A 26,961-nucleotide genomic window follows, 5' to 3' on the forward strand; every position below is an offset into this window, starting at 1 on the left:
GGCCCAATACGCGATGCGGAAGCCTCTCTCGTGCATTCCAGACTAGCTCCGGAGTATCCACGCCCGCCGCGCAGTGTAGGACCGCTATCACCGCCTGGCCTTTCCCCTCAGCCGTCGAATGGGCGTCCCTGGGCCTGCGCACGGTGGCGGACACGCGCGCTGCCACGTCTAGACTGGCTGCCGCAATCTGCATACCATCAATGCCATGTTGCTACCCTTCGCGGCAATTCTGCTCCATACTATGCCCCCCAACGCACGCAGCGCGGTGGGGGGAGCCTGGCGGAGAGTCGCCCTGGGCTCGCCACAACCAAGCCCCCGGCCGCCTCGATCTAGATTGAGTGCATTGCGAGGCTCACGCACGCAGATGGGAGCGGCGGACCGCGTATACTTCGGCCCAGTGCCGTTCCACCGGCCAATGGCGCCTAGGTAGGCGATCTGCGACATCCCTACGTTCCGTCGCTAGGTACAAGGCTTGTTCCCAATACATCCGGATATTCGACTCTCTTCTGGCTCCACCAGACTCGCTCGATGCGTGGTTTGATAATCACCCATTGCCTCGCCGGGTACTAAAAGATGACAATCTACTGCAATACCTCCCTCACACTTGTCACTTGAGTATTTCTTCCTTTGCGCCATCCTCTTCTCCGCACTGCTTGAACTGTGGTTGAGCGAAGCACACACGGCTGCGTGGCGAGAACGCGGACCCTCGTCCAGACACTCCGCCTGCCTGAGAATTAATCTTGCCTGATTGACCATGGCTGAAATCGACCTGGCAAATCCTAGTCCGGTTGAGGGAGACGTCAACCGCATCGATATAAAAGAAGCACTCGTCCGGGTGCAGCCTATTTCTTCGAATTTGACACCTGCTGCCACGCCAGAAGAGAAGTCACCGAGCGACGAAGACACCATGGCCGGCAAGAAGATTTTTCAGCTCGAGAGGCCGGATGACCGCGCGAGGGAGTTGGCCGCCAGGTTGACCTTGGAAGAGCAGGTGGGTTGCCTTTCTCCATGTCTGCCGCGCTTGGACCCCAGCAATGCATGTCGAATGCGGTTGCTATTGCGCCTGCAACGTTATTCTCAAGCACTTGGGCAGAGTCGTTTGCTCATCGCTTGGCTATGGACGAAATCACAAATCACGTTCTCTGACGCTCCTGGAGAGAGACTGGAAATGCCTAAAGCCAGCATTATCTTATTTTCAATAGCCGCTTTCTTCAAGTCTATCCTATTCCCACACTCTCCTCGTGTGACAACACATTCAGTTTCATGGATTTCGCCGTCGTACGAGATGCGGGCAGAATACAGAAGCTGACATTCACAGATCTCCCTACTAGCAGGAGCAGATTTCTGGCGGACAATGCCGATTCCTAGCAAAGGCGTCCCCTCGATCAAGACTACAGACGGGCCTAACGGAGCGCGAGGCGAGTTCTTCACTAACGGCACGCCCGTGAGTACTCCGGCTTGGCGTAATCACGAAAGCGAGCTGATTGTCCTAGGCTGCATTGTTCCCATGCGGCATCTCGATGGCGTCATCATGGAACGTGGACTTGATGGAGGAAATCGGCCGGCATCTTGGAGAGGAAACCAAAGCCCGCGGCGCTAACGTGCTGCTGGCGCCCACAGTTTGCATGCACCGATCTCCGCTTGGTGGCCGAAACTTCGAATCCTACTCAGAGGACCCCTATCTCACTGGAAAGCTGGCCGCATCCTACATCCGTGGACTGCAAAGCAAAGGCATTGCTGCCACCATCAAGCACTTCGTTGGGAATGAGCAGGAGACGGAACGCCAGGCTTATGATGCCGTGATCGCTGAGCGGCCCCTTAGAGAAATCTACCTCAAGCCCTTTGAGATTGCAGTCCGGGACTCTGCGCCCTGGGCAGTCATGAGCTCCTACAACATGGTCAATGGCGTGCACGCTGACGAGTACATCCACTCTCTCAAGGATATTTTGCGAGGAGAGTGGGGCTGGGAAGGAGCTGTGATCTCTGACTGGACCGGAACGTACGCTACTGCTCCTTCTATCAAAGCCGGAGTAGATATCGAAATGCCAGGGCCGACGAAATGGCGCAAGCCTGACCAGGTCTTGGAAGCTCTCGAGAAGGGCGAAATCACGCGCGAGGAGATTGAGCAATCAGCAGGCAATGTTCTTTACCTAGTGGACCGGACAAAAGGCCTAGATGACCACTCCCCAGAAGCTGCCGAGAAGTCTATCAACAACGTGGAAACCCAGAACTTGATCCTCCAAACTGGGATTGAGGGGCTAACTCTGTTGAAGAACGAGAACAATGTCTTACCCATCAAGAACGCTAAGAAGATCGCCATGATCGGACCGAATGTGAAGCGAGCTATTGTGAGCGGTGGCGGTAGCGCTGGCCTGAACCCTTACTACAAGATTAGCCCATGGGATGGTCTTCGATCTCGCTTTGATGGCGAACTCACCTTTGCGCAGGGTTGTGACAGCTCGAAATGGTTGCCCCTAGCATCGCCTTACTGCACCACACCGGACGGTCAGCCGGGCGTGCGGTTAGAGTACTATCACGGCGACAGGTTCAAGGGCGACCCTGCTGTCATCCAGCACAAAGTCAGCACAGATCTTTGGCTATGGGATTCGGCACCGAAAGCCGTTCTCCCAGTCTACTCGTTCAAGGTGAAGGCTACCCTCACACCCAAGACATCCGGAAACCACATGTTTAGCTTCGCCTCAGTCGGACCTGGCAGGCTTTTCCTCAATGGCGAGCTGTTCATTGACAACTGGGACTGGACTGAAGAGGGAGAGGCTATGTTCTCTGCTTCCGAGGATGTGCTCAAGTCGATCTACCTGGAGGAGGGCAAGCTTGTCGATATCCTCGTAGAGAGCACCAACGAGGTTCGACCGGCATCTAAAGTTTCCATTATCGGCCGACGGCACGACTATGGTGGCTGCCGTATCGGCTACCAAGAAGAGGACAAGATTGATCGGCTGCAAGAAGCCGCTGACACGGCGAGGGATGCCGATGTTGCGGTTGTGGTCGTGGGTCTCGACGCTGAATGGGAGTCGGAGGGCTACGACAGGCAGACCATGGACCTTCCTAAGGATGGCTCCCAGGATAGACTCGTCGAAGCCGTTCTTGCCGCCAACCTGCGCACTATTGTCGTGAACCAGTCCGGAACGCCTGTCAGCATGCCGTGGGTCGACCAAGCCCCAGCGATCCTGCAAGCATGGTACCAGGGCCAAGAAGCTGGAAATGCTCTTGCAGACGTCCTTCTCGGCAACACCAGCCCGAGCGGAAAGCTGCCAACAACGTTCCCCGTCCGTATCGAGGACAACCCATCATATCACAACTGGCCCGGGGAGAACCTGAAGACTATTTACGGCGAGGGTATCTACGTCGGGTACAGGCATTATGAGCGGAGCAAGATTGCGCCGCTCTTCCCGTTCGGACACGGTCTGACGTACACGACATTCGAGTACGGGACACCAAAGGCCAGCAGAATGGTGCTGTCAGAATCCGAAGGCATTACAGTGACCATTCCCGTCACTAACACCGGCTCGGTAGCTGCGCATGAGATCGTACAGGCATACGTCAAGGATGTGAGATCCGCCCTCCCGCGACCAGAGAAGGAGCTCCAAGCATTCGGCAAGGTGCTACTACAACCTGGAGAGACTAAGGACGTGACGCTGAAGCTGGACAAGTACTCAGTAGGGTACTTCGATACATCATTGGGGCAGTCGGGTGCTTGGATCGCGGAGGAGGGCGCGTTCGACGTGCTCATCGGAGCGAGCTGTGCGGATATCAGGTAGGTTCTCCTCATGATTCGCTGTCTTCGAAGCCGCGACTAACTCCTTGTCTAGGGCGAAGCTTAGCTTCGAGGTGAAGGAGTCATTTACATGGATCTTCTAAAACTAAGGCATCTGCTGGAGCATGCATGCTCCGGGAGAGCAATTCTTGGGAAGAAGGCGTTGGGAGTTCCATCGGAGGCGCCCGCCTGCTTAGGGTTCGGTTCTTTAGCGCTGCTTGGATTCATTCGTCGCGGAAAGAGTCCGCAATACATTCCTTAACACACTGACTCGGGCCTGCCATGTGTGAGCTCTGAGCTCACTCGCCGGAAACATAGAACTCCCTTTGGATGACTAATTGAGAGAAGCTGTCGAGCCGAGTATTCTGCGTAGAGCTAGTTCATGTTCAACAACACAAGTGCGCTATCGGAACAGCAACTATTAAGCGCCCACCTAGATAGAGGCGCAGACACGTGATGTGAATGGCGACTCACGTGGTCTTCGCCCGATCTTTTTCCGAACTGCAGCTGCCAGATATCCGCTACCTATCACGCACATCTCTAAAACATAACGCATGTGGATAACCACTAGCGGACCGGCTGGAGTCTCGTCGGTAAGGTCGATATCTGGTTCAGACTACGAAGGGTTCCAGGGCGGAAGTGTTGTGCCAAGACTGAAGGGACCGGACCGGCTCACCCCTGCAGACGCACGGACACGGATAATTGTGACGCCGAGGGGTGCTGCTTCTCGATCGCACCCTTCCCAAGCTTAACACCGCAGTCGTCACTTCTTCTCGAGACTTTCTCCTACACCCGACTCCCCCACAGAGTCGCACCAGGGCGTTCGCATACGCTCGCGGCCTAATTTTCTAGTCTTTTGCCCTTGCTATCGCGCAGCTCAGCTGCTCTGTCTGTCCCTATCCTCTGGGGACTGCGACTGGCCTTGTTCCGGTCGCGGAACGACACCGCACACTACGCAACCCATCACCTACCAGTTCAAGGCTCTTATGAGCTAGTACAGGCTTTTGGCACGCCTTTTCTCCCGCAAACGCGTCTCCCTTCGACTGTCGCATCCGCCCTTCTAGCCGACGAATAGCTGTAAAGCCGAGATGAACCCAGCGCATCGCGACGGGTGGCCGCCGACGCAGCCTGCTGTATCGGTGACAGGTCAGCAGCAAACAGAGCAAGGCCAAGGCCAAGCGCCACGGCCACTGGGCTCATTCGGGTATGTACTCTCTCGTTCCTACTCATGCTCGATGTGCGAGCGATCATGGATCAAGCAGCTATCGAGCTCATCTGCACGCCACCCTTCGACTGGCTCTGTGCTAACGATGGGAATGATGATAGGCCCAACAATGCGAACCAGCAGCCGCCCTCTCATGCGTCACCAGCGCAAGGCTCAGGACCCGTCCTGCCTCCACCGTCTGGTACGCTACTCCTGCGAACGAATTTCAGCGATTCCGCTGCTAACGACGGATTAGGAGCATCGTTCTACTCATCAAACGCTGCCGCGGCTCACAATCAGAATCTGCCCGCACTGTCTGGGCTGACCGGACAGCCACCTCAAGCGTCGCCGCATCAGTCCGCGCAACGACCACCTTCGTCGGAGTCAGGGCCCGCCGCACAGAGCATTCAGGGCACCCCGCAAGGGCCTCCATACTCATTGCCGGGAATCTCTCAGACCCTCCAGCAGCCCCATGGTCCAGCGGTGGGCCAATCGAACATGGACCGAGAGCGAGAGCTTCATGAGCGGGAGACAAGAGAACGAGAGCTGATGGAGTCGCATGCTCAGCATGCGGCGCAGCAAGAAGAGGTCGTCAAACGAGAAGCCGAGCAGCGAGAACGAGAGCTTCGTGAGCGACAACAGCATGAGCAGGCCGCCCATGAGAATCACTCTGGGCCAATACAGATACACCAGCCTGTGGCTGTGGCTCCTTCGACACGGACGATACATGGACCCAATGGCCTGCTTAGCCAATCTGGTCCTCTCGGCGGTCCTGGGTCGCTTGCGGCCCCCTTGGGCGGACCGAATGCTCCCAGCTCGATGTTTGGGAATGCGTCAGCGCAGCCAGTCCAGCAGGGAGAGGCAGCACCGAGGATGCTGCACGCAGTGCAGCAGTCTCCACAGCCTTCCATGCTCATGTCCTTCGCTGGTCCGACTGGGCCAATGGCGACGATAGGTCAGGGTCAGCAACCTATTCTCAATGTAAGTATTTGCGCCACCTACGGGGTCCCGGTACTCTTAACGCGTCCCACCATTGACTCACTCTTGTAGGATGCGCTTAGCTATCTTGACCAAGTCAAGGTTCAATTCGCGGAGCACCCCGACGTCTATAATCGATTTCTAGACATCATGAAAGACTTCAAGAGCGGAGCGATCGATACCCCGGGCGTCATTGAGCGAGTGTCTACGCTCTTCGCAGGGAATCCGAACCTTATCCAAGGATTCAACACTTTCCTTCCTCCTGGGTACAAGATTGAATGCGGTACCAACGGCGATCCTAATGCTATTCGAGTGACCACCCCTATGGGTACAATGGTCTCCACTATGCCAGCTCCAAGGCCGCTTTCGCCGCCCCGTAGCGCAGCCGTGAACGGAAACGCGGCTCCGCAGAACGAACCAGGCTACTATGAATCTACCCAAGCGCGCAGCTGGGCACAAAATATTAGAGATCTAAGGCCTCCTCAACCCCCGGAGACTCACGAAGCGGCCTTCTCACCCAACAACCGTCATCTTGGACAGCCACTCTTTGGCGCGCAACAGGGACAGCTAGGACCTGCCCCGCTATCTCCCGAGGCCGCTGCTCGGCCACATCCAGATGCGGTCGCTTCAGCCGCCGCGCTCGCCCACCAGCAGGAGCAGCGCGGGGTGTCTCAGCTTCAGAATGCCGTCTCTGCAGCTGCTGGCCGCTCGATCTTATCGCCGAGCGGCGACACCTCGGCTCCTTTGCCCGGTCAGGCGATAAACGGTGCAATCCCTAGTGCCCAGGCTGGTGGTGTCGGCGCAGAAAAGCGAGGACCGGTCGAGTTCAACCACGCCATTAGCTATGTGAACAAGATCAAGGTGAGTTTGAGTGTCCTTGTAACCTTCTCTAGCATGCTGCTGACAATCACCAGAATCGGTTCGCATCGCAACCAGACATCTACAAACAGTTCCTCGAAATCTTGCAGACCTACCAGCGAGAGTCGAAGCCTATTCAAGATGTCTACGCCCAGGTTACCAGTCTCTTTAGCTCTGCGCCCGACCTCCTAGAAGACTTCAAGCAGTTCCTGCCTGAGTCCGCTGCCCAACATCGAGCTCAGCAGGCTGCAAGGCACAATGAGGAGGCCATGATGGGCAATGCGCGAGGTGACGCCGCATACGGTCAAGCGCCGCCTCATCAACAGACTCCACGGGCGGATACTTCGCGGCTGCCTCCTATGGGTAACTTCGCACCAACTCCTACCGCGAATCGGGACAACAAGCGGAAACGCGGCGAGCGTCAAGGTGCGGGCGGTGCGGCAGCCGCCGCGCCCACGCCGATGACTCAGGAAGTGACTACATCTAGCATGCGTAGCACCTACGGCCAAGGGAACGCGAACAAGGTACGTTCAGCTGCTTTCTTCCACCCATTCTTCATGCGCGCTGCGTTGGCTGTTGGTTTACCGCTCCACACGTGCTCACTTCACCTTCACCTTCAACTTCTATTTTTACCACTGCACACTTTCGCACTTTTCCCACTTTTCCATCGCCGCACACAACCCATCCTTTCGCCGTCCCCATCGCGATTTCTCAACAGCCCTTCTCGTTTTCTACTATGGCTTCTATCTATGCCGATGCTCCGACCTTATCGGCCGCGTCGTCGACCACTTTCTCGTCACCCCGTTCTTTTCTTTCAACTCCTATCCACGATTCTTCCTTGCACGAGTCCGTCGAACAGCCACCCAGCAGCTATAGCAAGAGGAAGCGATCCTCTTCAGCCACCAGCGCTTTTGATTGCGATGGAGTCGCTAACGTGCCAAAGCGTGCCAAAACAAGCCACCCCAAACAGCAACCGGTGGTTCCAGATGGCCCTCCAGTGTCACCCACGTTGACGCCGGGTCAGCCTGAACCTATGCCCCCAACCGCGACGACGAGCCCTAGCCAGGATGAGCTGGCCTTCTTTGACCGCGTTAAAAAGTTCATCGGTAACAAGAATACGATGAACGAGTTCCTGAAGCTTTGCAATCTATTCTCTCAGGACCTGATCGACAAGTCATTGTTGCTTTACCGGGCGCAGTCCTTCATTGGCGGCAATCAGGAGCTGTACGCCTGGTTCAAGAAGTTCCTCGGCGAAGAAGATGAGCAGCAGTCGACGCGTCCAAAGACTGTCAATTCGCGCGTATCGCTCTCGAACTGCCGCAGCCTCGGTCCAAGTTACCGACTCCTTCCTAAGCGCGAGCGTGAGCGACTTTGCAGCGGGCGCGACGAGCTCTGTCGGTCCGTGCTCAACGATGAGTGGGCGTCGCACCCTACCTGGGCCTCCGAAGACTCCGGTTTTGTGGCCCACCGCAAGAACCAGTTTGAGGAGGGGCTGCACAGGATAGAAGAGGAACGCCATGACTACGACTTTAATATAGAGGCATGCAACCGCACAATCCAGCAGCTTGAGCCTATTGCCAATCAACTACTCACTATGAGGCCCGAGGACCGCGTCAATTTCCAGCTGCCACCGGGTCTTGGCGGGCAGAGCGAGACCATCTACAAGCGCGTGATCATGAAGATCTACGGTCGTGAGAAGGGCAAGGACGTCATCCGAGAACTGTTCCAGATGCCCTGGAGTGTCGTTCCGGTCCTGCTCCACCGTCTCAAAGCTAAATTGGAAGACTGGAAAGCTGCGCAGCGTGAGTGGGAGAAGGTCTGGCGCGACCAAACCCAGAAGATCTTCTGGAAGTCTCTCGATCACCAAAGCTTGTCTGTCAAGCAGGTGGACAAGCGCCAGTTCCAACCAAAGTCCCTGCAAAACGAGATCCAGGTTCGCTATGAGGAGCAGAAGCGTCGTCAAGAGATCAACGAGATCCCGCAGCCAGACTACCAGTTCAAGTTCTCGTTCAAGGATGAAGAAGTTCTGTACGATGTTGCGCGCCTCATCCTTACCTTTGCCGAGAATAGCACAGCTGCCGACTTTTCCAGGGTCATCCCCTTCATTAAGGAGTTCGTTCCCTTATTCTTCGGCATCGATCCGGCCAAGTTTGAGCAGCGGGTCCAGAGTTTTGGCCGTGAGTCTTCGGCCAACGAGTCGGGAGAAGACACCCCGAGCGCCGATGAGGATGTGTCACAGCGGTCGCACAAGCACAAGAAGGGCGACCTTCGACGAGATGTCCTTGACCCCCGCGGCAAGTCGCGCAAGGACAAGGAAGAAAGCATCGCATCGGCAAGCCGAGATACGACTCCCGACGTTACTTCAGCAGCTGAGGACGAAGCTGCTGCAGACAGCGCGCGCCCAGTGGCACGCACACCCGCGCAGTGGGTTGACTATACTGACCAGCCAACCGCATTCGAGGACCGCGAGTATGAGCCAGAGGAGCCGTATCGGCGCACTGAGTACAACATGTACGCTAACTCTTCGATCTACTGCTTCTTTCGCATGTTTGTGTACCTCTACGAGAGGCTCCTGAAGCTCAAGGAGAATGAAGACGTCACCCGGAGGATAGTTACACGCGCCAAGGAGGCCAAGCCCGCGCACGAGCTCAAGATGATGGACAAGCTCCCATCGGACTTCTTCAAGAACACTTCCGAGACTGCGAACTACTACCAGCAGGTCCTTGACCTGCTCCAGGATCAGATTCTCGGCGAAATCGACATGGGCCAGATCGAGGAGACTCTGCGACGATACTATCTGCAGGTTGGCTGGCAGCTGTACTCTTTCGATCGGCTCTTAGGCTCGCTCGTGAGGTTTAGCCTTGCGGTGGTGAGCAACGACAACAAGGACAAGACTGTCGACATCTACAACCTGTTCAAGAAGGATCGCGTGAACGAGTCAACCACACATAAGAACGAGATCAGCTATAGGAAAGCGGTCGAGAAATATGCGAAGGATGCTGATACCTACCGGATCACCTATGTAAGCGCTTCTGCTGTGAACTGTCGAATAGTTACTCACAATTGCCAGGATCCCAACAAGGCCGAAGCCCACGTGCGGCTGTTCAAGAAGGACGATCCGACCTTTGAGTTCAACCAGGTCGACAAGGTCAAGCGGTGGCGTGCCTATGTCGCTTCATACATGGCTGTCGAACCTACTGAAGAGCTCGACTACGCCCGTCTCCAGTGGCCCTACCTCAAGAACCGTCTCACAAAGGTCGAGGACCTCAATGAGGATGGCCGCTTCGAGCACATCAAGAACATGGATAGGATTACGGTCTCCATCAGTCCGGCCATGTATACCATGAAGTTCATTGCGAGTGAGCCTTCTGGCATTGGCGGTATCCAGTACTTCGTCCAATCAGACGCTACTCGCACCGGTCTGAGCGAGAGCGTGCCTAAACCGACAGAGGAGTACCAGGCCCTTCAGGATGCTAGAGCGGACCGCGTCCAGGAGGTCTTGGTCCGCAACAACCAATGGATGAAGGACCTCAGCCGCGACGACGTGGAGGCGCGAAAAGTTGCATTCAAGAAGGACATGGATGAGCCTCGCAAGGTGGAGAACGAGAGCGATGACTCGGACGAGGAGATGACAGCTCCTTACATCTAATTCGGGGTTTCCTCGGTCATTCTAGGAAAGGACATGTGCATGTCTTTGGTTCTCTTTTCCATGGCTTGGTGCATTGGCGAATATGGACGGGGCAAAATAATATCCGGGTTCGATGTCTCATTAGGGCTTCTGGTCTCGATGTTTACCTCAGTCGTAGGCATGATACCTCAGCGGCGGTACGTGATGGAGTCATTTGTCACTCTTACTCTAGGAGTCTACTTGATACACCCGACTCAGACCATTATTTGCTTCTCTTTTATCAGGCATATGAAATGCAAGTCGTTTCTATTACTTTATCCCGGCAATCCGGCAATACCCTGTCTGTCTTTGAGCGTGATATCGATCCCCTCCACAGCCATAAAGCTTCCACTTCCCTTCGGACCCTCGACGACCAGCCGCACCCAGTCACACAACATTCTTCTGCAACCACTCCTCCCACTGCTCCCTCGTCCAACTGCTACTAATCTCGCCCCTAACCACGCCATCAAACACCACCGTCGGCGTGACATGCACGCCCACCAGCCGATTCGCCTTGACCTGCACCTTGACATCATTCGTCACCCCATTCCCCGCATTCAGCGCTCCATCCTCCCCAGGCCTATCACTAATCTCGAGCAACTTATACACCTCCGCCTCATCAACGCCCACGTCCCCCGCGATCCGCGCCAGCCGCTTGTACGTCGCGTTCCGCGTCTCGTTGACGACGTTGGCGTCGAAGAACGCGGTCTGCTGCGCGAACAGCGCCGCGCTGAAGGCCCAGAACTTGTCCGGCGCGTGCTTGAGCACCGCGAGCCCGGCTTCGTGCGCGAGCGTCGACGACGGGTGCCACGGCTGGATTTGCTGCCGGAAGATGGTTACCAGGCGCGAGGCGTAGGTGGTGAGCAGCGTGGAGCGGAGAGGCGTGGTGTAGAGCGTTGCGAACATTTTGGCGCTGAAGGGGCAGACGTAGTCGAGGTCTGTGGGGGCGCGGGTGTGGTGTTAGCGGTGGGTTGGTGGATGGGTGGATGGGTGGATGGACGCGGGTGGGGGAGGGGAGGGCAGGGCAGACGTACAGAGTTCCAGTGTGTGGACGGCTTTGGGCTGGATGGAGGAGGAGGCTAGTTTCTGGCCGGCGAATTTGGGCGCGAGAGCCATGATGGTGGAGGTTTGGTGTTTGGTGGGTGCAAAGGATTGAGAGCTTTGGGAGGTGGGGTGGATGCTTAGTGCACGAAGGTTTAAGTGGATAGGGGGCTTAACGTTTGAGGAGAGCAATTGACGTTATTTGAAGTAAACAGGAGGAGCTTGATCACGCAATCGTTAGGTAAGACAAGATGCTGAAGAGCTCTGGCTAGCTTTGTGGTTTTGGTATCGGATCCGGGATGTGGAGGACATGGTCTAACAAGGGTGTGGATGACGACAGCGGGGTACCTTTCACGTGCGGTGTCCCTGAGATTCCTCAACATCCAGACGTGTCACACTCACGCAGCGTGGCTATGAAAAGTGCGCCCCAAGAAAGTTACTCTATGTCTATGATATACAAGTGTAGCCTCGGATGGGCATACAGAGCTAAGCAGAGATGACTACAAATCCGTGCATTGAGCAGGACACCGTTTGACCGCTCGCACAACCTCAGATGACTTCGAAGCCGTTGCTTAGGGGCTTCCTGACTGGCTGCTTGGCACACACTTCATGGGCGAATGCGAAGCAGTTAACTCATACCTGGAAGTTCTCGATCCACTTCCTAGCCTCCTCAATGCCCTCGTCGATCTTGTGGGCGTTCGTGCCCTGGCCGACCGCAGTCGGAGCACCGGGCTTGCCGCCAGCCTTGCCACCGACGATGCCGGTGACGGAAGAAGCCCACTTGGGGCCATCGGCGCCTTGAGCCTTGAAGTGCTGCATATTATTAGCCTCCATTCCAAAATGCTCAAAGGACTGGGGAGCTTACCTCAGAAACATAACATCCGTGCACAACCTTACCGTCATCCTGGTTTGCACTGAAAAGATACACGCTCTTCTCCCTCAGCGCACTCTTCGGTCCCGACACACTCTTAATAGCCTCATTAATAGCCTTCGTAACATTACTCGACCACTCAACCTTCTCCACGAAGAAGCGTGCCTCCTCATTCTTGGTGAAATGATTGGTGACGATATCCATAACGCGCTTATTGTCTGCTTTGGCGGCAGCTTTCTGCTCGTCAAGGATGCTCTTCTGGATCTTGGCAAACCGGTCGCGGAATTGGTTCTTCGTGAGCGCGGAGATGGTTAGCTGGTTGAGATCGACCTGCATCTTCTTTGCCTCGGCCTCTTTCTCTGGCGAGTACTTCATCTTCTCGACGCGGGCGAGCTGTTCTTCGAATTCCGAGGCTTGACGCTGGACGTCGTAAGCATCCTGGCCTGTTACGGCGACGATACGGCGGATGCCCTTGGCGATACCGGACTCCTCGAGGATGACCAGCTCTTTGATCTCGCCAGTCTGCTTGACGTGCGTGCCACCGCAGAACTCGACGGAGACCTTCTCCCACTGTGGGTTCTTGACGTCTGTCAGGAGATCCTCAACTGGCACGCCTACGGAGACAACGCGGACTGGGTCCGGGTATGTCTCGCCGAACACAGCACGAACGCCCCGGATCTCGCGAGCAGTTGCGAGCGGGACATCCTTGGCGAAGACTTCCGAATTCTGGCGAATGTATTCTGTGCAGATCTGCTCGATCTTTGCAAGGTCGGCGTCGGAAAGACCAGACTTGTGCGAAAAGTCGAAACGTAGCTTCTCTGGCGCGACAAGGGAACCCTTCTGGTCAACTTCATTGCCAAGCACTTCTCGGAGGGCGTAGTTGAGAACGTGCGTCCCGGTATGGTTGCTGCGGATCGGATGCCGCCGGAGCTCGTCATACTCTGCGATGACTTCGCTTCCGACGCTCAGCTCGCCATACTTGAGGTAGCCCGTATGTAGCACATAGCCCGCATACACCTGGACGTTCTCAATGCTAATCTCCGCCTCGTCATCCACAAGTAGCCTGCCAGTATCGTATTCCTGGCCACCCTGCTCGGCATAGAAGTTCGTCCGGTCAAGTAGCACACCGAACTGCTCGCCCTCTGGTACCTCCTTCGTACTGGTCAGGAACTTCTTGTTGTGATATATTGCCTTGATGACAGCGGTGATGTTCTCCCGCCCGTACTTGGGAGAGTCGTCTGTCTTCGGAACGTCCTTCATGTTCTCTAGTGCACCCAGGTCGTGTACGTCGAGCTTGACGAGGACGGCGCCGGCCTTCTTGTCGCCCTTGCTGGCCTCGCGAGCCCTCTCCTGCGCCTCCTCAACCTCTTTATCATTGATGTTAAGGCTGCGCTCTTCGGCCATGAGCTTCGTAAGATCGACAGGGAATCCGTAGGTGTCGTATAACCGCCAGACGTCGTCTCCAGGCAGATCATTCGAGCCCTTGACCTTCGCCTTCTGTGCATACTTCTCGAACATGACCTCGCCGCGATCTAATGACTTGGCGAAGCTCTTCTCTTCCTCGTCTAGTATCTCCTTGATATCCGCCTCTTTCTTCTTGATCTCCGGGAACATGTCGCCCATCTGCTCAACGAGGCTGGGCACGATCTTCGAGAAGAAATCCCCAATATCCGTCTCGAAGTATTTCCGGGCGTAGCGGGCTCCTCTTCGTAGCACGCGGCGCACAACGTAACCTCGGCCGACATTGTTGGGTACACCACCGTCGGCGATGGCGAAGGAAAGTGTTCGGACGTGATCGGCGACGACCCGATATGCGGTATCGATACCATCTGGATCGTCTTTGCCGAACTTGCCCCTGTAATCCCGAGCTCCGGTGATTTCTTGTATCCTTTTAAAGAGCGGGGTGAAGACGTCGGTGTCGTAGTTCGACTTCTTGCCCTGCAGCACGCAGACTAATCGCTCAAAGCCCATCCCAGTGTCGACGTGCTTGTTCGGAAGCGGCCGTAGTGACTTGTCGGGCTCGCGGTTGTACTGAATGAAGACGTTGTTCCAGATTTCGATGACCTCCGGGTCGTCCTGGTTGACCAGGGATGCGGCGTTCCTGTAGTTTTCACCTTCCGGTTGTCTCAGATCGTAATGGATTTCTGAACAAGGCCCGCATGGTCCCTGGTCGCCCATCTCCCAGAAATTGTCCTTCATGTCGCCGGGCAGAATGTGGTCCTCGGGCACGCCCACGTCCTTCCACAGCTCCTTCGCCTCTAGATCCGGATCCAGCCCTTCTGATCCCTCAAAGAACGTCACGTACAGCCTCTTGGGGTCTATCCCATACACCTTCGTTAGGAGCTCCCAGGAGTACTGTATTGCCTCCTTCTTGAAGTAGTCGCCAAAACTCCAGTTCCCCAACATCTCAAAGAAGGTGTGGTGGTAGCTGTCCTTGCCCACATCGTCCAAATCGTTGTGCTTTCCGCCGGCGCGAATGCACTTCTGCGAGTTTACGGCGCGCTTGAGCTGGGCGAAGTCGGAGGCGGGGTCGACGGTGCCGAGGAAGATGGCCTTGTACTGGTTCATGCCGGCATTTGTGAAGAGGAGGGTCGGGTCGGAGAGCGGCACGACGGAGGAGGAGGGCACTGTTGCTGTCAATTGCTGCTCTTCTCGTGGGCGCCATGGCGGGGGAAACGGCGGAGGGTTGAGGGATGGAAAAGAGAGAACTCACCAAAAGTATGGCCGCGCTCCTTGAAGTAGTCCAAAAAGGTGTCCCGCACGCGGGTAGCACCCCACTCGTGCTTCTCGTCGTGGAGCGCCATGGCGGCGGATGTGCGCAGGCGCGTTGCGCGGAGGGGGAGTAGTTTTGCAAGCTGTTGTGGGCGTTGTTTCGTGTATACAAAGGTGCGCGCGCAGGCTGCAGACGAAAAGGTAATCCTGGAGTCTTGTCTAAGCGCAGCAGACGCGGCCGTGGTGAAGGGTGCAGTCCTCGGTGGTGCGGCGAGCCATCCGTGACTCAGAGGGGTCCCTCGCAGGCGCTGCATTCATTCACACGAACCCCTCCCCGAACGGCCAAAAGATTCCACAGCCCCGTCCAAGCTTCCAGAACCTTCACCAATTATTGGCCGCCGATATATCAATGAATCGCCGCACCCATCCACGCACTAATCTCGATAGCCTCCTGCGATTCCGGACGCGCGCTTAGAGTCGGACGTTGCAACAGCGCCTCAAGAAAGATCGACGAAACGCGAAGGGTACGGTAGATACAGTAGTGCACGGGCGACGGGCTGCTGATGGATCCATGGCGGAGGTTTCTGTGGTAGTCGCCGGCAGCCAAGACACAACCTCCCACTGCCCACCGCATCGCATGCCCCATGGCAAGAAGCGCGCGGCGGACGGCTCTCTGGAGTCGGAGCAGCGACTGAGCAAGCGCTTCGACCTGCTGAATCTCGGTGCGCACCTCTCCTTCACCGCGCCCGCAGCGCCGCCAGCTGACAGCGCCGCAGTCGACAGCAATGGCACGCGCCTCTACATCCCCGTCGCCGGATCCTCAGATCCCGCCGACAACGCGAGCGCAGCAGCGAAACACGCACCGAAGCCAGTAGCCCCCGCGACAGAGAAGAAACGCGAGCGCAAGCCCCGGCCGCCGCCGCCGGACGACTGCATGCAAGTCGAGGACACCCCGCACCGCGTCTACATCCACGACCTGGCCGCCGAGCTCTCAGACATCGAATCAGACGAAGAGAACCCCGTTTTCTTGTCGGATATAGAAAAGCACCTGGCGAAGATACCAATGCATGTGCTCGTGGGCCCGGAGCCGAAGCCGACCAGGGACAACCAGCTCGTGCTGTACAACATCCCGTCCTCGCTGACGGTGCCCGAGGAGCAGGACAGCGTGAGGAAAGCCATCGTGGAAGCGAGGGCGCGCGTCAGGGAGCGCCAGGCAAATCCTACGTCGGAGCTGGAGCGGGGGAGCGCGACGCCGATTGCGTCCATGGCGAACGGAATAGTCAGAGAGATACCCATAGAGATGGAGGAGGATCCCGATGCAATGGACATCGATGGCTAGCTAGCTAGCGTTACGATACTTGTACTTTAAGGAATGCAATTCGTCGTTTCAGCTATTGAATCTCCCTGTGGGTATTCCCTGTCTAGACTACATAGAGATATCATGTAAGAGGTAGGGCATGATCCAGTCATGCATTCCGTGAAGCTAAATACCCATCACATCCAATAATTGCGCCCGCTATGTTTCTTTTCATCCTCTCTTCGCCCGCCCTTCTCGTGCAATCACGCATCATCGCCTGAACCGGGACACAAAGTTTGTAATCGCCATCTTCGCCTGCTGCGGCCGAGGGGGCAGCTGCTGTGGTGTCTGCTGTTGGGCCTCTGGGTCTCCGCTACCTCCCATCACGCCTGTCTGCTGCTGGCCCATCGGATAGCCGCCCGTCTGTTGCGGCGCGAAGCCATACTGCGGCATCTCCATGGCATTCCCATTCTGGTTCGGGTTCATTTTCGTAGCGCCGGGCGGGGGAATGTAGCCAGGCGGGGCATCGTTGTTGTACATGGGCGGCGGCTCGGGCCAGGTCCCGTCTGGTCGTGGGCCGTAGGGCTGCTGTGGCTGTTGTCCGTAGGGTTGCGTGGCGTAGAAGGTGAAGTGATTTTGGGGGACTTGGCCGTGTTTCTTCCTTTCGCTGTAGGATACGAGCCACTGTTGCTTTTGTTAGCGGGACGTGTGGTAGGGACTGTGTGAACGGAGACGTACTCGGTGGTATGCCAGCAGTGGCTTGCCCTTCTTCATCCGGCTCTTCGCATGCAGGTAGCCGCCTACAAACCATCCCATGAAGAAGAGGAAGAAGCCAGCGAGGATCGACCACTTGACTATTACGCCCGTCTACTCCAGTCAGTCTGCAGTCGACACACAAGCAAGACGGGATGAGCGTGTGCTTACCGTCGAGTACCAAAACCCATCGCGAAAGCACTCAATCGTCCCATCGACATACTCGACACAGTACCTCTTGCTCAACACCATGATTACAAAAACCTAAACGGCCTTACAAAGGCACGATGGACAAAGAATAAACAAGAGAAGTGAACGGAACAGGCACTACCAGGCCCTGCAAAGTGCAAGTAATGCGGATAAACAGAAAAGAGGAAGGAAGGAAAGAGAGAGACGGACAACAAAGTTCAGATGGAATGGGGGGAAGGGAAGCCAAGAAATGCAATCCGTAACAGCCTTCCCGGGCGCCATTTTGGGTTTGAGCTGCGGCGCAAAGTGGAGTTTCGGAGTCATGAGTGCAGCTGAGGCTGATGAGCCTGTTCGGTGTGTCAAAAGTCCCGACTGCGAGCGTGTCGCAGCTCCCAACAGATGCCGTTTCGAAAGTGTCGTGTGCTGGGTTTCACCCGCTCAAACCGTCGCCTTCGAACCGCAGAACAGCGCTGTTTCTCAGCAAAGACTGGATCCGTGACGGCGACGACGTGCGAGCAAGCGACTGTAGCTGGAAGATACGCTGGCGGGTACAGAGTGGATGGCACGCATGGCTGGTTGCTGCGGAAAGATACCATGGGGTTGGGTGGAGGTCGGCAGCAAGCGCATGATGCACGGGGGCGCTCCGTCCGCAGAGAAACCTTGCATGACGGGGCCCACAGGTCCGGCGGCGCTGGGAAGCTTAGCACAACCGAGGCTGTTCTATTCCTCTCTAAAATGCGCGCAAACTAAATGCCGAACTGTGGCTGTGGCACGGTCGCATGCTCGACGACGGCGAACCGAACAGAAACACGTCAGCGGAATGGGCAAGCTGCTCCCGCGACCAGCCGGTCTCCTGTGTAGGAGCCTCACCACATGTCTTCATGACTCTCACCTGAGGCAGTGACATTCACGGAAAGACAGGAGCCGGGTTTCTACGATGCCTTCCTTTTCAACGTCCGGTCACGAACTACTACGGTATACCGGTACTGTGTAAACGCGCGTCGCTCATGTGGATGATACCCGCAAACCCACCATATCCCGGTATCCTCTAAACGTACAGGCCGACTATCTCCGTTACCTCGGCGCAATGCAAAGAACACGGTTACAGAAACATGATAAATGTGGTGGTATCGTGCTTGAGAAACTCCTCTCGTATCCAGCCCAGCCCAATGAACGACCGAGGTCGCGAATCGAACCAATCCCAAAAAAAGTGAACAGACTGCTGTTTCGCCATTTTGCGCCACGAAAGCCGACCTATCTGCCGATCTGGCGATATATCCACTTGCTCCATGCTCCATATGCCCGAGGACATAATCACCCAGCCCTGTGATTTGGCTCCATCTCGTTATGAAAATCGACATGCTTACATGCTGCCCACCCATATGCGGACTGCTATAATCATTTTTGCCAAGTACACAAGTCGAACAAAGGAAGGGAAGGAAATTCTAATGTAACAAGTTGCGGAGCGAAGGACTGGCACTCGCTCCTGTGCTCACCCGCTCAGGCGGCGGCGGCGCCGTGACAGCTGGGACGTCCCGCATCACCGTATCCCTCGGAGTTGACGGCCGGCCCGGCGCGGGGCTACCGTGGTGCAGAGGAGGGAACGACATCTGGGGCGGCCCGCTGAACGGGCTCTCTGTGGAACGCGATGAGTTGTGCCCATGTGGATGAGTCGGAGAATACGGCATGCGAGGTGAGTGCATGCCGTTCACCATTATTCCTCCATTGTTGAGATGAAGGGCTGGAGGAGGGCCGCTGGTAGGAGGATGAGGAGGCGGATACGGCGGGCGAAGAGAAGCAGGCGGCATCGGCGCATGCACCGGGGGTCCAGAGTACGGCGGGTATCCGTTGGGGGGATGCACTGGATTATACGGCGCGTGAAACGGCGGAGCATGGCTGATAGGAGGCCCTGGTGGAGGATGGCCGATGCCATTGTGTAGAGAGTGGGGTGGAGGGGCGTGAGGCGAAGGTCCAGGAGGCGGAGGCCCACTACTGTGCCATGCGGGCAAGGGCGGCGGTTGCTGCGGCGGTATCCATGCTCCTCCTAGAGAAGGCGGTGGTGGAGGCGGGGCCACGAACGGCTGCACGGGAGGCGATCGGATGGGAAGTTGTTGTGGCTCGACATGCACCGATGCCGACCTCTCGCGTTCTTCCGGCTCATCGGGTGCGTTCAGCTTCTTCCAGTGACACTTCTGGCATAGATATGAGACGGGGCGCTCGATCCCGACTTCAGTATCCACTCGTAACCGGCCTGACTGTTCCTGAGAAGCTAACGGAGGTGCATCTATCATAGCATGATCGATGGAACCGTTGACCGGCTGAGATTGCTCGCGAGGTGCGATTTGGCCAGGCTCCCCGCCGTTCGTGGTTACTGCTCCGTCAACGACTCTTGAAGGGTGCTGAGAAAATTGGCCTGGCTCCTCCACCTTCCACCAGCGAGGGCTAGCGTCAATCTGGCATCGGGCACATTTCCGCTCGGTCTTGGCCACGGTCGTTTCAGCTGGCTCTTCTTCCTTGATAACCAAGCCAGCATTTGATTGCCGGCCACGTGCGGACGTAGGTGTTTGGTTCGTAACCGTAGATGTGCGACGATTGCTCTGAAGTGGCGCTGATTGGGGGATGGTTCGCGTGGACTGGTCGACAAGATTCGCCTTGCGCGCGGTGCCAGTGAGCGTAAGATCTGCCTGTTTAAACTCACGAGCGAATAGTTGCAGCGCGACCAGGTCAGCGCCCTCGGCCTCCTCATTCATCGGATGAATGATAGTCTTTGGTGAGTGCTCCTTGCACCAAATTCCAGCCACCATCGCACCCGTCTCTCCATTGAGCGTGACTGTCGGTACTGCATCCCGCCTTGTGGCCTTGACAGGTGTGATGTCGAACCCAAAGGTATAGCCAGCGCTATGCGCACACCCAACATGGAAACTGGCGGAGCACTGCTGGCACGACACGCATGCGCCGTGCTTCGTCTTGCACAGCTTGCAAGTGCTATCGTACCGCAGGGTAGGTGCACCAATACCTTCCACCATGTCGAGCCTGGTCGCGCTGCTGAACTTCGTCTCCGGATGCCAAAGTGCGCAATAGACGTGCACCCAATTGTTGTCGGCGGTCCGCTTGAGAGGCTCGCGGGGGAAGATCGGCCTGCCTTTCTCTTGCTGCTTGAGACGGTACTCTTCCTTGGCCTTTTCCACAAGCTCCTTTTCCATTCTCTCCTTCTCTCGCTCTCGATCCGTCTTCTTCTTGTGGGAGACCTTTGGCGGTTCATAGAGATCCTGCTCCCCGGAGTTCTGTGGACATAGCACGCACTCGTAGTTCTGACTGAGGTTAGTAAGGCTGTCAGTCAGAGCAAATAGAAGACTTACATATGACACGCTTTCCTTTTTGTCGTTCTTGCACGGGTCACAGAACCACTTGTTAGCTTGCCGAACTTCCTCGATACCATAACACGACTTATGGACATTCATGCGACATGCAGCACATTCCAGCCTTGTTCCTTCAGCCGACCGGCAGACGGCGCAGGGGAGGACTCTTAGCCGGGGTTGAGCAGGCACTGGCGGGGGTGTGGGAGCCTTGGGTGGCGGCGCGGCCTTCTCCTTCTCCTTCTTCTTGGTAGCGGGCTCGGAGAAAGGTGTAGATGTGCCACTGTCTGCTGCTGATGCTGTTGCGGCAGTCTTCTGCTTCTTTTTTGGCGGTTCTGCGACAGGCTGTGCAGTCGCGGCAGGCATGTCGGCGTACTCTAGGGCACCGTTCATTACACCAGCGTCGGATGTCGCAGCGTAGACCTCGCGCAGAAGTTCTTCGTCGATCCTCCTCTTCCACGCTTTTCCTCCACCTTGAGCGACTTTCCTAGCTATTTCCTCCGTGTTCTCCCACTTGACCGCGTACTTGCGCCAGAGATTCGCGCAACGCTGGCACAGCGCCACGACCCAACCGTTCAATTTGTCTTTGCTAGTTCGGCCATCCGCAGCCACCGTTTGTCCAGGAGGAACGCCTGGTGCACGCCGCCATTGCCGCGAATGTCGAATATTGCAAAACTTGCATTGAAAATTGCGTTTGCGTTGGATTGCCTTCTCGTTGTCAAACGCGGAATCGTCGTGGTCATCCGCGATATCGTCGAGAAGCCGCGTGTGAGTGTCAGCCTCGGCCTTTTTGTTCCGGCCTTTCCGGTTGCTGTAAGAACCCCAGATTTCCTTGCCCTTGGGAGTCTTCTTCCACATGTAATAGTAGCGGACGGCATCTCCATAAAGCATTGTCTTGCTAACATGCAGGCGAACATTCCTGATCTCGGAGCCATACTTGGCGACGCCTTCATTCCATTTCTTCTCCTCCTCTTTGGTCAGCTCAGGCTCCTTGAGATCTTTTCGCTTGTCCAGCTTCTTGACTTGCTTTAAGGCTGCCTCGGCGTCGTACTGGTTCTTCGTGAGAAGAGCCAGGCATTTGTCCAGGAAATTCGTATTGTACGGTTCAACGCCGACATAGGGTTTCGCCAGCGCCTTGGCCCGCATCATGTAGGCCTCGACCTGCTCTGGAGTGATCGTGGGAGCGTCGTCTTCGCCCCGTGTGGAATGAACGCCAAGGGGAGGCATCTTGAACATGAGCTCCGCTGTGCACTTCAAATCCTTGTTCGGGTAGTCCTCGCCGCGTCGCACATAACCGGCTGGTTCGTCCATAACCCATTTGGGCCGCTTGGCTTTCTCCGCCTTGTCGGCCTCCATTGCAGCGACGGTCTCCTTGGACAGCTTGGTGTCCTTCTTGTGGCCTGCGGCCTTGACATAACGCTTCTTAATCTCTGCAGGCTTGACGAGCTCAACGGGTCGGCCATGCCAGACGTTGACGTTTGCTTGATGTCGCGGACCTAACCGCGAACTGGCGCGAGGATATATGGCCCGGTCATCGTATTGCAGGGCGTCTTCCACTCGGCAATGGATGCCGAGGTATCGCATCGGCCACATCTTCGCTAGCGCTATCTCTGCTTGCGTGCCAGGGTGGAGATCCACTTGGGTGTCAGAGTCGTTCGGGGTCGGGGCAGTGGTCTCGGCATTGGCATCCTCCTCTTCCTCGTCGAGTAGCTCTTCTTCATCCGCTTCCTCATTTCCTGAGCCTAGGAGCGGGGTGCGCCGGGCCTCGAGCTTCTTTTCTTGGGCCCTGCTACAAGGCCCACAGGCCCACGCAAACCCACGTGATGGCTTCTTTAACAGAGGCGGACGGACGCAGTTCATGTGATATGTATTGCGGCAAACGGCGCATTCCACGGAATCGTTCCTATGTTGGTCAGTCTCCTGAGGCCTCAAAATGCCAAGACCATCACTCACGTTGCACAAAATCCGACGCAGCGTTTGCAGGTCTTCACGGCGCTGGTCAATTCCTTGACGCGGCTGGTCTCGAGGCAAATGTACTTCCAGCGCTCGTCTAGCGCCTTCTTGACTTTTTCGGGCACGTTAATAACCTGCGAGGTCGGGATGACATCGTACCAGCGGTGGATGAAGCGGTCGAAGACCTGGTTGAACCAGAAGCTGTCTTTCGTCTTGCGATACTCGTCGAGATCGCCGATCTCGCTCCGATGCAGGATCTGGCATTTGCCTCGCAGCGACGTGATGGGGCATATGTCCGAGTGCATCGTTGCATACACCAGGCGCGTGTCGTTGTTGTAGCGTTGCACATCCCGCGGGCGGTAGAACCAATTCACCCGCATTGAGTCGATACGATTCTTGGGGTCGTTGTCGACGTGGATGAACTCCATGACCCTGCACAGGTAGTAAGGCTCCCCGGGCGGCTCGCACACGAGATAGACCTGATCTGCACATCCAATCAGAAACCGAGGCGCAGGCAGAGCGAGACTGGCGCAACGGAGCGCGCTGACGAGACGCTGGAAATCACAACTTACCATTGACTGATACTATCTGGCCGTCATCTGCCTCCAGATGGCCGTCCTTGAGAAAAGCCCCTGTGTTCTCAAAGGTCATCATGGTGGACTCTCGCGTGCCGTTGGCCGCCGCCACGGCGTTGGTGGTGCGCCTCGTTCCTGCCTGGCTTGGCGCGGCAGCATTCGCGTGACTTCCATTCGTAGCGTGACCTGCCGCATTTTTTCGTCGTTTGGGCGGTTGCGTAGAGGCGGAGGTTGGGTTCGCGACAAAACTCGAGGTCCCGGGGATATTGGCGTTGGCTGGGATGTCTTTTGGGTTGGTTCCGGAATTACCCCACGGCACATTGCCCTGTCCAGCACCGGAACCCTTCTTCCCACTCGCACCTGAGGACTGTCCGCTCTCGGTGCTCACGGAACCACGCGATGGAGGGTCAGAGGCGCTTCCGTTCGCCGCGGCGGGCGCCATCTCGAAATCCATTTCCACGTCCTCGGCGTAGTTCGGTCGTGACGTGCCTGGGCGGTTGCGCGATCGCGTCCCGTACGGGGCGGTGGGCGCTTCCCTGGACTCCTTTACAGAGGCATTTGAGGAACTTGACGTAGCAGCTCCAGTGGACTGCGGCTGCAGTGCTTCCTCTGTCGCAGTTGGCGTTCCGTTGGCTGGCTGCATGGGCTGACTGGGGTCCGCGGACGCAGCTGCGGGAGTCGAGTTTCTCGTCGAGGACGCCTTGCTCGGCGCTCTTGAAGGCGGCATATCTTCCTGAGCACCGGCAGGATTTGAGGAGCCGCGTTGCGCGTGGTCGTCCCCTTGCGCTGCGTCTGCATTGGGGTGGTTCACGGCGGTGGAGGGTGAAGCGTCGCCTCCGCCATTCCGCACGTCCACCATTGCGAAATATTCCCGTAGAGGAAAACTTCACCAAAGAAGACAGGCTGCAGAGGCGCCGGCAAGCCCTCTGGGGGCGGACGCGGGCCGTCGTCAAGGCAGGTGTAGGGAAGGGCCCGTGGTTTGCAGATATCAAGGTAGCATGGAAGGCCCCAACGGCGCAGACATGCGAGATGGGAAGCAGGTGTGGTGGAAAAAGGCAAAATGCGGGTACCTGGGGCCCACGGGTGATGCAGCCGATGCCGGGAACGCCAGATGGCTTTTGGGGGGACAGAAAAGCGCGGCGTGGGCGCAGACGGAGATGTGAGAGGAAAGTGGAAGAAAGATGAGAAGCGTTGGGCGGCGGGAGAGATCGCCAATGGTCTACTAAAGCCAAGAGGGCTCGTGGGACCTGCCGCCCAGGGTGGAGGAGCCCGCGCTGATTTATTAGCAAGGGTCTGCGGATTCATATCTGATGCTCCATCTCCATTCGGAACAGCTGTTGCCTTTCGGCCCAGCTGCACCACGCCCGCACACATGGCGATGCGCCATGCTCTGGCCGCCGACGGGGCTCTTCTCTGACGTTCTGCTCCGTTTCTGGATCGGCGGTTTTGATGTTGCTCGATCGCCGTCGACGACTTCGTGTCAAGCAGCGGCCTCGAACACACCCCGGCCCAAGAACACGACATTCGGAGCAATCCCCGTAAAGGTGCACGCTTCTCATATACGCAGCTCGATGCTTGTTTTTGAGATATCTCATGTGACGCAGGCTGGGGATGGAAGCGTGCGCCTCAAGAGCGCTGCCGGCAACACAGCACCGTAGCGGTACGCCTACCAGCACCAGATCTGTCGGCCTTGCCTCTGCAAAGCCATTCCTGAAGTCCTGCAGCGATGGAGGCAGCTAGGGCCTCACTCCTCTCTCCTTGCCGCCAGGGAAATTGCTACTGTGTCCCGCTGTGGTTGCACGTGCTTCTAAAGAAACGCTAGCATCAAAGTCCATCAGCATATCGCTCTTTGGCGCGCTGCCTGGCCTGCAGTCTGGTATAATTTGTCGAGTGGGCGGCCCCGGTGAGCAACGATGGATGGGAGGAGGCGAGGTACGATCGTGTGAAGTTAGACGCGGCTAGACCCAAAGCGCTAAGGGCAGGCAAGGGTCAACCACACCAGACGACACTCGTCCAACGTGGGAACAAAGACGCCAGCATCAGCCCTCAGAGCCGCCGTTACACGTCCCGACAAGATAGCCGCTGCGCAGCCAACCGCAGCGCGACGGTGAAGCTTGAAAAACAGGGGCCTCACGAAGTCCTTAGCTAACTCCCGCATTCGCGTTTATCTCGGCTCTACCGTCGTGCATCGCACATCCGCTGCCGGCCGTGGTCGCATCAGCCTGTCTCAAACGACGCGCCCAGCTGTGCTCCCTGATCGGGATATAATTGTCACTCTGCAATGACGGTCCGCCGCCGGGGAGCGAGCACCAGATGCCGCTCATCCAGGTGGCGCAGTCCAGCACACGAGCGCATTCCTCTGCCGCACTCGACCCGTGTTCTAGAGGCCCCTTCCACATCCGGCGGGACGGCTAGAATATTCCTAATGTAGAACGATCAAGAAATCCATGTTTCGGGCCTGCTGCAGCGCTTCGACCCTCTGAATCCAGGGGGGTGTCTGTTGGACGTGGGAGCCTACTGCACAGCTCCTTTGACTATAAGGCGTCTCCACAAGCGCAGGAGCTCTGTGGCCATTATTGGGCCGAAAGGAGTGTTGGACGCTTCATTCGACTGCATTAGCAAGGCTAAACGATAATCAAGCGGGGAGAGACCAGGAGCGGTGCACTCACGCAGTGCAGAGGCGCTAGGAGGCGATTCGCTTTGACGAGCGCCGGCCTTTATCCCCCACGAGCCAGCGGTGCGTCGTCCTTCGGCTCGTGTTCTTGATTCGCCAGGGTCTGGGCTGAATGGATCGCAGGTGCCCAGGCGTGTCGTTGGTGCACTAGCCGCACGCTAGGCCCGTTTCGGCGCCAAAACCAAAACCCAGAAACGACTTCGCGCCTGCGGGTCATCATCTCAGGCAGTTGTTATTCGCGCTCGTCCATCGCCCCCGTCATCTCGATGCGTGCAGCGAGTTTTGCTTGTCGCTTTTGAATGAGCTATGCCCTTTCGCTAGCGGTTACTCCTCTCGCTCCCACTCCTGCGCCAACCTCCAGGACGAGCGACACCGCGGTCGGCAGCCTTGGGGACCAGAATAAGGACCAGCCAGAGCCGTTAGCACGAAACAGCATCTGATGTCTTACATCAAGGCGATCGCCGCACTCCCGTGGAGCTTTGCAATGCCAGATCATCAACTGCAGGCCGGCGACACCAGTATTGCGCCAAGACCAGCATCATGGTGGGCAACTCCGCAGCAAGCCGTTCCGGATCCACAGGCGTTATACGGCCTTCCTTCTTGCTTCTTGTTGAGCTTCGCTCACAGTAGGCTTTATTCACAGAACGCATCTACCCGCTCTACTCGAAACGCACATGCTATGGTGAGGACCGGCAAATCGCAGATCTGATGGGTGTGAGTAGCTCGCCGAATGAAAACATCGCCTGTTGAGCACACTCGCCACGTTGCCCCAACGCAAGATTTACCTTGCTGACTAGAATATTGCGCCCAGAAAAAGAGCCAGCAGGTAGACTTTGCACATTTGGTTGTCACCGACTCACCGCATTCCGCGCAGATAAACAGTCAACAAGTCAAACATCAAGAGATTTTCCCAACTGCAAGGCACTACGCTTGCTTTCAAACTCTGTCAGAGATACAAATTCTTAGAGTCGTCATTTACATCCGCGCAAGTTGTTTCCCCATCAGAGGGTAGTCCGACATGGGCCCACTTCCAGAGATGTTTTCATAATTAGAAAGTT

The 26,961-nt window shown here is 56.8% G+C and overlaps 8 protein-coding genes across 8 annotated transcripts; 4 read left to right on the forward strand and 4 right to left on the reverse strand.

Moving 5' to 3' along the window:
* Positions 1 to 1,132: 1,132 nt before the first annotated feature.
* Positions 1,133 to 4,239, forward strand: BU26DRAFT_216990 (glycoside hydrolase family 3 protein). Its single transcript, XM_033820716.1, has 3 exons — positions 1,133 to 1,444; positions 1,494 to 3,775; positions 3,831 to 4,239. The coding sequence occupies exons 1-3, from the start codon at positions 1,355 to 1,357 to the stop codon at positions 3,877 to 3,879; spliced, it is 2,421 nt and encodes an 806-aa protein (XP_033688190.1). The 5' UTR covers positions 1,133 to 1,354; the 3' UTR covers positions 3,880 to 4,239.
* Positions 4,240 to 4,695: 456 nt separating this feature from the next.
* Positions 4,696 to 10,667, forward strand: BU26DRAFT_217031 (uncharacterized protein). Its single transcript, XM_033820717.1, has 7 exons — positions 4,696 to 4,979; positions 5,102 to 5,181; positions 5,236 to 5,960; positions 6,030 to 6,818; positions 6,872 to 7,339; positions 7,759 to 9,837; positions 9,886 to 10,667. Exons 1-7 carry the CDS (start codon positions 4,864 to 4,866, stop codon positions 10,462 to 10,464), a joined length of 4,836 nt encoding a protein of 1,611 aa, XP_033688191.1. The 5' UTR covers positions 4,696 to 4,863; the 3' UTR covers positions 10,465 to 10,667.
* On the reverse strand, positions 10,639 to 11,814 carry BU26DRAFT_477216 (uncharacterized protein). The gene is made up of 2 exons (XM_033825595.1): positions 11,517 to 11,814; positions 10,639 to 11,420 (listed from the first exon to the last, which is right to left on the reverse strand). The coding sequence occupies exons 1-2, from the start codon at positions 11,596 to 11,598 to the stop codon at positions 10,870 to 10,872; spliced, it is 633 nt and encodes a 210-aa protein (XP_033688192.1). The 5' UTR covers positions 11,599 to 11,814; the 3' UTR covers positions 10,639 to 10,869.
* A 342-nt stretch (positions 11,815 to 12,156) lies between these two features.
* On the reverse strand, positions 12,157 to 15,198 carry BU26DRAFT_420571 (alanyl-tRNA synthetase-like protein; the record flags this gene model as incomplete). The annotated part of the gene is made up of 3 exons (XM_033823372.1): positions 12,157 to 12,336; positions 12,389 to 15,021; positions 15,108 to 15,198. The coding sequence occupies 3 exons, from the start codon at positions 15,196 to 15,198 to the stop codon at positions 12,157 to 12,159; spliced, it is 2,904 nt and encodes a 967-aa protein (XP_033688193.1).
* A 276-nt stretch (positions 15,199 to 15,474) lies between these two features.
* Positions 15,475 to 16,586, forward strand: BU26DRAFT_515564 (uncharacterized protein). Its single transcript, XM_033828101.1, has 2 exons — positions 15,475 to 15,828; positions 15,883 to 16,586. The coding sequence occupies exons 1-2, from the start codon at positions 15,678 to 15,680 to the stop codon at positions 16,443 to 16,445; spliced, it is 714 nt and encodes a 237-aa protein (XP_033688194.1). The 5' UTR covers positions 15,475 to 15,677; the 3' UTR covers positions 16,446 to 16,586.
* On the reverse strand, positions 16,560 to 17,576 carry BU26DRAFT_217041 (uncharacterized protein). Its single transcript, XM_033820718.1, has 3 exons — positions 17,328 to 17,576; positions 17,142 to 17,270; positions 16,560 to 17,087 (listed from the first exon to the last, which is right to left on the reverse strand). The coding sequence occupies exons 1-3, from the start codon at positions 17,406 to 17,408 to the stop codon at positions 16,674 to 16,676; spliced, it is 624 nt and encodes a 207-aa protein (XP_033688195.1). The 5' UTR covers positions 17,409 to 17,576; the 3' UTR covers positions 16,560 to 16,673.
* Positions 17,577 to 18,732: 1,156 nt separating this feature from the next.
* On the reverse strand, positions 18,733 to 24,313 carry BU26DRAFT_217113 (uncharacterized protein). Its single transcript, XM_033820719.1, has 4 exons — positions 23,227 to 24,313; positions 22,655 to 23,138; positions 20,705 to 22,604; positions 18,733 to 20,656 (listed from the first exon to the last, which is right to left on the reverse strand). The coding sequence occupies exons 1-4, from the start codon at positions 24,086 to 24,088 to the stop codon at positions 18,791 to 18,793; spliced, it is 5,112 nt and encodes a 1,703-aa protein (XP_033688196.1). The 5' UTR covers positions 24,089 to 24,313; the 3' UTR covers positions 18,733 to 18,790.
* A 1,760-nt stretch (positions 24,314 to 26,073) lies between these two features.
* On the forward strand, positions 26,074 to 26,932 carry BU26DRAFT_515568 (uncharacterized protein). The gene has a single exon (XM_033828102.1). The coding sequence runs from the start codon at positions 26,343 to 26,345 to the stop codon at positions 26,610 to 26,612; it is 270 nt and encodes an 89-aa protein (XP_033688197.1). The 5' UTR covers positions 26,074 to 26,342; the 3' UTR covers positions 26,613 to 26,932.
* Positions 26,933 to 26,961: the final 29 nt, after the last annotated feature.

This window comes from Trematosphaeria pertusa (genome assembly GCF_010094035.1).
Source record: "Trematosphaeria pertusa strain CBS 122368 unplaced genomic scaffold BU26scaffold_3, whole genome shotgun sequence".
Taxonomy (NCBI): domain Eukaryota; kingdom Fungi; phylum Ascomycota; class Dothideomycetes; order Pleosporales; family Trematosphaeriaceae; genus Trematosphaeria; species Trematosphaeria pertusa.